Source organism: Osmerus eperlanus, chromosome 3, assembly GCF_963692335.1.
Source record: "Osmerus eperlanus chromosome 3, fOsmEpe2.1, whole genome shotgun sequence".
Taxonomy (NCBI): domain Eukaryota; kingdom Metazoa; phylum Chordata; class Actinopteri; order Osmeriformes; family Osmeridae; genus Osmerus; species Osmerus eperlanus.
In genome coordinates this window covers 7,380,162-7,391,397 of record NC_085020.1, presented here as the reverse complement: position 1 = coordinate 7,391,397, position 11,236 = coordinate 7,380,162, and the positions used below count along the sequence as shown (strand labels likewise).

The window sequence follows — 11,236 nt, the reverse complement described above, 5'->3', positions numbered from 1 at the left end:
CCTGTTTAGTCCTCTTACCTCAGTGTTGATGAGAACCATTTTTTTCAGTGGATTTAGGGGGAGGATCACTGAGAGCGTGATTAGCAACGGTGGAGGTATCATCGTGCAGCTGCTGTCCTAGTCTGCCATGTCCTCCTGTCTGGCGGTCAGCTTTGTTCAGTAATTAAGCATAATTTTCCATCTCTAGCTTCACTTAAGAAACAGGCAGGTATGGAAACCTCTCTGATAAAGGCACAAAGCTGCCACATAACCCGAAATGTTAACACCATGCACTTCCAGTATGCTCCTACCATGAACTGTTGGGAGTAAAAATATTTTTTTAAGTTGGACTCTAAAGGGTACGTTACACTGCTTTATATTTTGAAACATCTGCTATAAATATGGTTTTATTGTTTACAATGTACCTCACAGAAGATGGATGTGTGTGATATTTGTATTTCACCCTCTTATCAGTACTTATTCATGAATGCGTGTCCCTGTCATTTTTCATCGTAAAAAAAAAAAAAAAGAATTTCCTTGAGTATCTGCATTGACCTTGCTAATGAGGACTAGATAGCATTCCGAACACCACTTACTGATGGGGGATAGGGTGTTTGCAGAGGTAGAGACTCAGCTGTGCCTGTCCATCAGAGCCCAGAAGCTCGCTTCTCGTGGAGGGAGGGGGTAAATACCAGCAAGCGAGAGAGAGAGGTCCACGGCAGAGGAAAAGAGATACATTCCCATCATACCCCCTCCCGAGGTAGCATCTAAGGTACAGTATGTATGAGTTTAGACTCGGGTTTCACAAATACCATCCAGTATTTGTTCTTATACTTTCCAGAGAACGCCTTACTCTCTGTCATGTATGCCCTCCACTGTACTATGTTTCTTGAAATAGTCCATGGCTGTATTTTTATACAGGATTACTATGAATACTTCTGTATACCAATGCAGAGACAGAACACGGACAGCAACTGTGTCTATTGTAAGTTTGATGGAGGGGATGTGCCACCATTGTTCTCTTTCAAATGTTATTTTTGAACCTCGCATCCTACTTTATTCACTCTCAAAAGATGACAGAGAGCGCGACCTGTCAAACCAAGACCCTGCGATCCTGCATTCATCATGAAGGGGCACTCAACCGTGAAAGTTACTTTCACCCTTTATACATTTGTACCATTCTATTACATTCATTTCATATGGAAATAAATCCATGAAAACTCGACAAGTGAAATCCAATATCTTCCTGGTGTCTGTCCCAGATGTACAGTGGTTTCAGATCAGTAGAGAAGATCAACTGATCTGGTGTCTGATCGAATCTTTCAGTCTGGCCATGAGTCTGAAGTGTGTTGGCACACGTGATAAACCTTTTTATATACGATCCAGTAATTACTGGATCATTTTGAGCTTTTGTTTATTTATAGTGGGTATTTATTTCAGTCCAGGTCAACTATTTTGATTCCCTTCCACCTCAGTGGTCTGTTCAGCCATTAACTTGATTCCAGACACTATTAAGCATCTGAACAGGGTCAACTAGTAGCTGACCTCAGAGACTTTGGAAAAATACAGTAACAGTGAGTCAATGCCCTCTCCACAGCCCTGTCCTCAAGGATAGTCTCCTTCCTCCAAACAACCCCATGTGGCATGTTTTCAAAACCAGCGACTACACCCATTGCCCCTGCTTGGGGGATGCTTCTAGATGTGGCTTTTCTCATGTTTTCACTCCCGTTGCCCCATCCTCATAGTTAAATCGCTGATACATTTGCTGAACAGGTGCTCTTTTTCTGCAGGGATCACTAGGTATATTTAGATTTGGAAACCTGAGAGTGTCGGCTGCTGATTGGCTGTCTGGGCCACATGATAACCGGGGTGTCGTTGCAGCTGTGAGCTGTCTCCCACCGTTTCTCAGGAGGGAAGTTGGGGACGCTCTGGCGGCTTGGGAATCCTTTAAACTTTAAAGTAACTGGTAAGCAATCAAAAACCAAACAACATTGTTTTCAGCAAAACCCTCTGCATGGCCTACACTCTGCCTGGACTTGTGTCTCTCCTGCTGGTTCTGTTTGGATGCTGGAAGACCATTTATGGATGGATGAGCCTGTTGAGGCTATGCCGTCGTTAAAGGATACTTCCAGGCAGCCCAGAGCAGAACGTCTCCAGCTCTACCAGGCCACCATTGGGATACCTATGAATCACAACATGACTGTCCATCTTTCTAGTGTCATCTTTTTTGTGTGCCTTTTGTTTAGAGAAAGTATCTTTGAATGAGATGAGTTGGAAGTCGGGTCCTTAAAAAGGGTAGTTAGTACGCTGTCCTATATTTAACCTGCAGCCTCAGAAGGAATTGCAGTTCAGTTTGCTAAACAAAGCCAACCAATCAGGCTGTGGCATTGGCTTACATGACAAATAGCTGGAGCATCGTGGGGCAGCTGTCGCCAACCTTCAGCCTGGAGGCGCAGTGCTTGTGGGTTTTTTTTTTTTTTTTTTGAGGGTGGGGGAAGAGCTGCAGAGCCAGAGGCCTACAAAAAAAAGATTCCCATGCAATTTGGTCCTTTGGTTTCTCGTGTCTTCTCTCTGCTCTACCTGAACTGTTTTAGGTGGAGTTGAGTATTTGATATTTATCTTTGATTTATCTAGGCTTGAAGCAAGTCGAAAAGTGGAATATCAATTTGGGACCCTAGTGGATGGGAAGTGAAGCTTTTGTTTTAAGGTCGCAGAAAATACCACTGGAATCTCTCTGATACTGTTTGGATTATTTTAGTGTTTTTTTTGTGCATGTGTGTGCTTGAGAGAGAATGAGACATTCTGTTTGCTAATTGAGTTGTATTGAGTGAAGCTCATTCATTGACATTGGGTTGGGGTTAGTGTGTAGGTGTGGGTTCAACAGGATCTGCAAGGAGAGATCCTAAAATATCTCTAGTAACGTCCTTTCAACCTGTGATAGAGCTAAAGAATACACTGAATTGTTAATATGTCAACATCAGAGACATTGGTACGTTGTCAAGTATTGTAATAATTGAAGTCTTTTAACTGTTTCCATTCAGCTCACTCAAAGTCCTTGACAGTGATGAATATTGTGTGTGTGTTTCATGTAGAATCTCTAAAACTGTGCCATAATGGAGGAGACTGAAGAAATTGATGAATTCGAGGAGGAAGAGATTGTGGAGGAGGTAAGTGCATTTATGTTTCCCCAGGTGAACACTGTTTTCATTCAGTCACTCGTTGCTGGTTAGGTTCTGTGGCGGTTGGGGACAACATTTACATACAAATCAAGGAAGAACTGCCAACTGGAAGTCGTATGAGAAACACTCTTCTTGACAGATAAAAGTCCTACACAAAATGACACGTTCAATAAATACATAGTATGTGTCTTGCCAGGGAGTTAGCTTTATTTAGCACAGTGAAAGATGCTTTAGGGTTTGACTCTGATTTTCTATGGTCCTGGTGGGCTGAAGAAATCTGTTGGATTTGCAGGTTCGGTAGCAGCAAACCCTATGAATAGTTAAGTCTCTTACGATACCCTTCAAGTCAGCAATTCAGGAGCCCAGGCATCTGTGAGTGATGCTGGATCCAGTTTCAGTGGGACACCTCCCTATGTGCCAAAGCCAGGCCAGCCCTCCTTAAAGCACTGTAAATCATAACCGTCATTAAAAAACCTGCTACTTTCACTTACTTGAGGTTTTATAGCTACATTTCTCAGCAGGTAGCAGTCAGTGGAAATGCACTTTTACCACTACTAACACATAGATCAACCAGTGGCAATAGATCATAGGTCAGCTGGTGATGATGTAAACAATATTACAACACTGTCAATGTTAGGTGTTGTTGGCTAGTAGTTCTGATGATGAGCCATTCCAATGTGTTCCACAATATTACAGCGCACAGTTTATGATACTATAATTTGCTGTAGTGTGCTTATAAGAAGGTTCCCATATCACTGTAGCAGTGATGGAAAATATGTATTGATGGAAGGGTGTTCCACGCAGAGGAATGCACCCTGTGTCATAGATAGACTGACTGTCTGGAACCTTTGGGAGACGCCTATTTCTGGCGATTTTAGGTCAAGTACCAGGAAGTAGAGTTCCAAATAATTCAGCTAAATATTACTGTAAATTCTGTGTTGTTATTGTTTGTGACTGTCCTGTTATCTGTAGTCTATGTCAGAGTGTCCAATGGAAGAGTGAAAACAGAAGGCTAATAACTTAATCCCATATTTCCCAGTGAAATAGGATTAAAGTTAGCCTTGTATTTTTCATGTTGATATCTAATAGAGGTGCCAAATGATTACTCATCCAGCAAATGGGACAATGCTTTAAGTTAGGCCTAGACAGAGTTCCTATGAAATAATCCTATTTAGAATATTAATGAGAAATCTTAAACATACCCCAAAACATAGTGATAAGTTAATAATTATTTGGCTCCAATATTACATATCAACCATCCCCAAAGAGATTTATTATCTTAATGACAAAGATATAAATCCTTCACGAGGAAGAGGAAAATAAATACTTTCAACTTGATACAATCTGATTTCACTATCACTTTCATCTTCACTTTGGAAGACATTTTTAAACAAATACATTTTATATCAAAAGTGTAAGATGGCTTCTTTTATTTGATCTTCTGATTGAGGAGAATCTGAAAACTTTATTTTGAAATAGCATTTGACTGTAATGTGCCTTATTCATAATGTCTTTGTAGATCATTTGTAGAGACATTGGTTTCATACAGCATCTCTTGGCTGTACCAAACAAGACCATTGTTTTCATTATATATTTTCATGTTCATGGTCATTGAGATAGGTATTTTTTCTTTTAACTACTGAGTTTCCTCTAAGCCCAGTAAGGGAATAAGTCAGTGCTCATAGCTCCAGCGATTGAGAGCTACAAATTTAGAAGTGGACATTTACGGCAGACTGGCAGGGAGACAAGTGAGAAGGGCCTCACTGTAAATCACACTCCTGTGGCCCAGCCTGTGTTAACGTCATGCTGCCAAAATGTGCTTAGGAGAGATGGATGCATGGAAAAAACACCTGGAAGTAGCAGGAGAGAGATCATTCTGCAGTATAGCATATCCTACCATCTCTCTACTCACCATTATTTCCATTGTGTAACTTGTTCTGAGGATAGAGGTGTGTGTGTGTGTGTGGGGGGGGCACCTGTACGAATCTCCTCTAGTTCGGAAGATCCACGTAAAGAAGCCTCTTACAGCTGTTTTTTAACGTGTTTGAGATGTTCTTTTCTCCCAGCTCTGGTCTTAATGCTATTTCTACTCTTATGAGTTTTGAGGGCACAGCCTCCATGGATAATGATCCAAGAAGTTCTAGGGCTTTCTAGTATTGCTCACGTGACTGTGCACTATTTTGTGTGTCAGTGACTGCCAGGGTTAAAAAGTGTTGTCTCATTGGAGGTCACAGGTTAAACTGTAGACTCATTTAGACGAGTTGGACGGATGTTGGATGCAAGTTATTCAGGGAGTATGTGGAGAAGTGTTCATATAGTAGTTAAAGCATGACCCTCTAGTTGATGCTTGAAATGGATTTGAAACCCATGCAGAGGGGCAGGCACTAAGCTTAAAAGCTGATCTAATGCTGTTGTATTGTAACTATTTGATTACAATTGTGACACATAGGACATAGGACAATAGGGTCCAACACAACACAAGAATAGAGGTGAGGTCATATGGGTTCTAAGATGTTTTTACAGAACGGGTCAGTCAGAAGGTTCTGTCAGTCAGACTCGCTTACACACACACACTCTCTCTCTTTCTCTCTCTCTTTTTCTCTCTCGCACACACACACACCACACATGGACACACACACAGAGCTATTATAGGTTTATCTACCCCATCTGGAACAGAGGCTTAATTACTACCACTTTCACTCCATTCCCTAATGGACTCTAAAGTCAATTAGAAAGTCATGTGTGAATGGGGGACTTTTATTATAGAACAAGATAATTATTCCTAAATCACTTTCAATATTCAAATGTAGGCGGACACAGTCGTAGTTGATGCTGGCTGTGAAGCCAAATAGAAATACAGCAGGTTTAGGAGTCCTACCAGAGCTGGAGTGAAAAAATCAACCTCAATCCAATATGACTGTGATTTGTCTTCTCTTAATTGTACTGGTGATTTTGAAACCACAGAGTATATCCTATATTTGTAGTCTTTTAAGATGACTTCGTCGACTGTCAGTCACCAGACAACTAAGGTGGCCGAGGTAAAGCACTCCCTCCCAGAGGACAGTTGAGATACTACGTCCGGCGATGTTGCTGACTCTCCTCCCACTGTGCTTGCATGCAATGGGGGCTATTCCATATAGGCTCAGTAGACAGGAAAGCAAGTGTGTCCATTCGAGAGACATGTATGCTTATGTGCCACCATGACACATTTAAGCAAACTCCATTTTATAACGAAACACATCTCACAATCAAAAGTGATATTTTATTCTGCTGTTTTCCATGTGAATTAATCGCCTCTGGAACATAGTCTCAGCTGTCCCCTTGTGCACTGCATACAAATGAAATAGCCCTCATCACGAGCGAGTCCTGCTTATAGATGACGCATGCGGCCTACTCTGCATCCGACAGTGTTTTTGACCTCCCTCTTGTCCCTGTGTTTGTCCCACAGTCTCTCCTTATTCCCTTCAGTCCCCAATCCCCTCTTACAACGTCCCCTGTAACAGATCCACTTTACCTGACCTCTGCTCGGGCCCTGCCTACCCTAGCCATGTCCATTACACCCTGTAGAACTCCATGTAGATGACTATGCATAACTCCATGTCGTGCTTTAATCATTCCCAAAAGTGTTGGGAATGATTTGCCTTTTTGATTAGCCGATTGACTTATCAGGTAAGTCAACGCTGAAAATATCATTTTGTTGCCATTAGATCTAGTGCCACACTTGATGTACCGGTAGCTTGTGTTTCCCGCTTGTCTCTCTTATGTGCCTGACGCAGTAGTATATTTTCTTGTCTTGTCTGTGTTATACTGTGTAGCTGTTCTCTCCATTGGCAGAATTATAGTTTTTTTTCACTGGGTTAGGGCCCTGAGAGGAGCTCTGGACCATTGTGTCAAACAAAGCACTGACTGTTCCTTCTGCTTCCCCAGGCTGGTGTTCTCGCTACCAGAAAGATCAGGAAGAAGGTCAAGGTGGACACCTCAAAGTTCATGACCCCTTACCTAGCCCACAGCCAGAAGATGCTGGACCAGTACAGTCATGTAAGCAGAAGCCAGTTCTCTTTCAGCAGTCACGTCAATACTTTCGGGACGTTTTTAATCTCAAGACCATCTTTTCATCTTTTTCTCCCCCATCACACCAGCTTATTTGACACAATCCAGTTAGTCTGTCTGAAAAAAAATGTCCACAATGTGAAGAGTAGAGTGTGACTAGAATGTGATGGCCCCACTGTCGCCCTCCCCTCTTCCTGTTCCCCTTACCAGAACAAGTACCGTCTTGAATATGATAAGGCCAAGGGGCAGCCCTATGCCATCAGTGCTGACACCCCTGAGATGATCAGGATCAAGAAGGCCCAGGAGCAGCTCAGCGAGGTACTGCACAGAGGGGGCTTCTGTCCGGGCCGTTAAATGGGATTCCTGACGCTGGCCATTAGGATGAGTCCATCATATCGTCTATCGTGATACACTACTCACAGCGTGTTGTCATCTTCCAGGTGAAGTACCGCATGGAGGGCAACAAGACCAGGACTACCAGCTTGTATGACGGCGAGGCCAGAGAGATCGCCCACGTCAAACATGTCTCTGAGCTTATCAGCAAGGTAATTTTCAAAACACTCGCGTATTAGATTTGAGCATTTATTGACAACCATAGACATGGAAATAGGTTTGACTTTGGCGGAGTGGATGTATCTCAGGGAAGCATTCCCTGCCTCTAGCATTAGTGAGCAGCATACATAGAATATGAGGCAGGGAGCAAATAGAGAAATAATCCCCCCCTGATGGATAGTACATACAGACAACACGGGGGAGATGGGGATGGGGGAGGGCGGCAGCAGCACAATAATACAACAACCGGAAGTGAGTGTGTGCGTATCCGTGCGGCCTTATAATGCCGCCTTATCGGATGTGGGCCAATGGGCTTGAAGCAGGCTAACACAGGTGTAGTTAATGAGTGTAATGAGGCGCGCTGCCTGAGTGCCATGCCTCTGAACTAGGCTTTGCTCATGAAATATACAAGTTTCTACACTGTGAATATAAACAAGGAAGACAATATGCATATTATGAATGTGTATACTCCAGGTACTGTACAGGCAGAAATGGGATGAGACCAAGGACAGATTCTTCTTGCCACCTGATTGTCCTGAGCTGGTCCTGGCTGTCAAGAATGCTGCTAACTACAGCAAGGTAATTCACTGGTTTCAGACCTAGCCTTGTACAAGTCTTGGTAAAACCGTATACAAGTCTATAATATTGTCTTTTTTTTTAAATCTCCACTCTTTTAATTGTTCTGATTGATCTTATTGATCCTGCTTGGTGTCTGTCCCTTGGGGTTAGAAACTGTACACAGAGGCCTGGGATGAGGACAAGACCATGTTCTTCCCCTACAGTGACAGCCCTGAGCTCCGCAGGGTAGCCAAGGCCCAGGAGGTCCTCAGTGACGTAAGTGGCACCGTATGTCCTGGTGTAGAAATCCTGAATGGTAGACACAGTAGTGATGTCTTATTCAGATATAATTCCCTCTATACTTATCCAATTTGGGTGAATATTACCCTACCAAATCTGATTTACTCACAGGAAATGTCAAAATTACTTTTAACATGTTTCAGAATCATTTTCACAAATCAAAAATTCATTTCTCACATCTATTGGCAAAATGTGGGTCAGCATCCCTCATTCTCTTATTTTCTGTTTTCAGAGCTTTTCTTTCTGTGTAATATGGTTAACTTGCTCAGCCAAGTGACGACATCATCAAGTAATGTAGCTGTGCCATTCAAGGTCAGGTGCTGTTCCTCATCTGACATTTTCTTGCCGCTTACAGATCCACTACAAGAAAGGTCATAACGAACGTAAGGCCAAGTACACCTCCCTGGCTGTTTCTCCAGATATGGAGCTGGCCAAGAAAGCGTTCACTCAGCGCAGTGATGTAAGTCATTCAGCAGGTTCACATCCTTTGTCATACATGCACGGGCACACAAACACTTACACAGCAAACTGGTTCGAAAGTCATTTTAGCCACAAGCCGTTGGCATACAGAGGAATATACAAAACGCACCCACCCGACAAAAACTGTCCTGTCACTCGTCCATCGGTCGCATCAGGCTGGGTTAGTGGCTGTCCTACACACTGTGCTGCTCCCAGCACTGACCTCCCTGGGAGGCTGCTGGGGATAAGCAGCCCCCTGCTCCCTGGTGTCAGTGAAAGGCAGCAGTATTTTTGGTAGTGAGAAGCACAGGGAGTTGGCAAAGAAGCGCAGCAATAGCTTTTCCTCTCTGCAGCATGCAAAATGTACCATCCACCAGCCCCTCAATGGCACACACTCTTGGAACGTCCGCGTATTTGTGCTCCACTGTAAAATGGCATACTTCCTCATGATTTCAGATGAAGTGGAACACATTGGCACTGTATATGTTGCTCACTGTTCATTGGACATCCCGTGTCATTTCATTTCTCAGCTGAAGTACCACGAGGACTATAACAAGAACGTGAAGGGCCAGTGGTGCGAGACCCCCTACTTTGAAGTGGCCACTGCCAGGATGGCCATGGACAACTTCAGCAGTGTGAGTGGACACTGCTCTATTTCACATCGTCTTAAAGTCGGTATAGGTATATCGGAAAAAGTTGCTGATACTGTGAAGTTTTATACCAAACCTCCACATTTATGGGTTGTGATTTCCTTTTCCCCCCATTTCAGAAAAAGTACACTGCTGCGTATGAGGGTATTAAAGACCAAATCTATTTCATGCAAACGGACACGCCAGAGTACGGAACACGCAAGAAGGCTGGCAAAGCGGCAAGCTCGGTGAGTCTGACGGCCCCAAAATATAAAGACACACCCAACTTCAAACATGAGACCTGAGTATATTTTTATAGATCCCATCTCATGCGGACAGGACACTAGTTGACCTTCGCCTCTGAACAGGGTGTGAGTCATCCGTGTGACTCCACCATCACGAACACCCTTCACATGGGGGGGGGGGCTCACACAAACGCATCAGAGAACATATAGAACTCTTGTCATCTTCACCTGAGTCAGACCTCACGCGTGACAAGCACTCCGCATGCGTGTATCGACCAGATGTGTCTCCTTTTTAATGCATGAAAGCACATTGTAAAGACACAGGTAGAAACTTTGTTTGTTTCCCTTTCTTCCCCTCAGGTGCAATACAAGAAGGACTATGAGAAGACGAAGGACCAGGCTGCTTACAATGTTCTACCTGCGACGGATAACCCCCTTCTCAGGCAGCTGAGATATGCCGGCACCATCCTCAGTGATGTAGGTGTCTGATGGACATGGCAGCACTAGGACCACTGGTCTGGCAGAATTTAGCTACAGCCACGTGGCTCTGACATATATCGTTACATTTCCTGAGAGTAAGATTATGACTGAGTGATTGCTCATCTTCTAGGTGATTATCGTATTAGGGGTGTTAATTAATCTCATTTGGACGACTTAGCCTTAGTGGGGTAACCCACTGGTATTTTGTGGTGTAACCCACTGAGGGTGTAAAATGGCCTCAGGTGACAACTGCAAGCCACTCTTAATTACAATTATTAGCTATCAGACGGCAAGCCAGAAAACAATTTGTATTTATAGTGTCGGATTTACAAGCTATTGCCTATTTAACACAATTATTTTACTTTTTTAGGATTATTGTTTTAAAATCTTTGTCACTAATGTACTTCCTGTCTGTCTACTCCTGCAGAAAGTGTATAAGGCCAGCTATGAGAAATCAAGGGGATCTAGCATAAACTACTGTGATACGCCCAAATTCAAAATGGACTCAGTGATTCAGAAGTTCAGTGATGTGAGTATACACCCTTCACTTCTGTCAGGCAAAAATGTATAAATATTGAGCTATATAAAGTTAGTACCATATTATAACATTATTGCCTAATGTTGGTCTCATTATCATGTTTCTTTCTCCGCACAGGCACATTATAGAGAGAAGTACGAAAACGAAGTGAAAGGTCATTATATTGGCAGCTATGAGGACATTTATATGCTACACTGTCAGAAAATGGAGGAGATAAAGAGCGAAGTAAGACAGTTTGAATGTCGGTTCCACTACAGTTAACAAACC

The 11,236-nt window shown here is 43.1% G+C and overlaps 1 protein-coding gene across 1 annotated transcript in view; it reads left to right on the top strand.

The window, feature by feature from the left end:
• Nucleotides 1-1,885: 1,885 nt before the first annotated feature.
• Nucleotides 1,886-11,236, top strand: part of neb (nebulin) — a 56,009-nt gene continuing 46,658 nt past the window's right edge. Inside the window, exons 1-14 of the mRNA XM_062456936.1 lie at nt 1,886-1,945; nt 3,072-3,146; nt 6,143-6,196; nt 7,086-7,196; nt 7,419-7,526; nt 7,649-7,753; nt 8,235-8,339; nt 8,490-8,594; nt 8,974-9,078; nt 9,608-9,712; nt 9,847-9,954; nt 10,312-10,428; nt 10,859-10,960; nt 11,087-11,194. Of these exons, the coding sequence (XP_062312920.1) occupies nt 3,093-3,146; nt 6,143-6,196; nt 7,086-7,196; nt 7,419-7,526; nt 7,649-7,753; nt 8,235-8,339; nt 8,490-8,594; nt 8,974-9,078; nt 9,608-9,712; nt 9,847-9,954; nt 10,312-10,428; nt 10,859-10,960; nt 11,087-11,194 (1,287 nt within the window). The 5' untranslated portion in view covers nt 1,886-1,945; nt 3,072-3,092. The remainder of the gene's footprint in view (nt 1,946-3,071; nt 3,147-6,142; nt 6,197-7,085; nt 7,197-7,418; nt 7,527-7,648; nt 7,754-8,234; nt 8,340-8,489; nt 8,595-8,973; nt 9,079-9,607; nt 9,713-9,846; nt 9,955-10,311; nt 10,429-10,858; nt 10,961-11,086; nt 11,195-11,236) is intronic.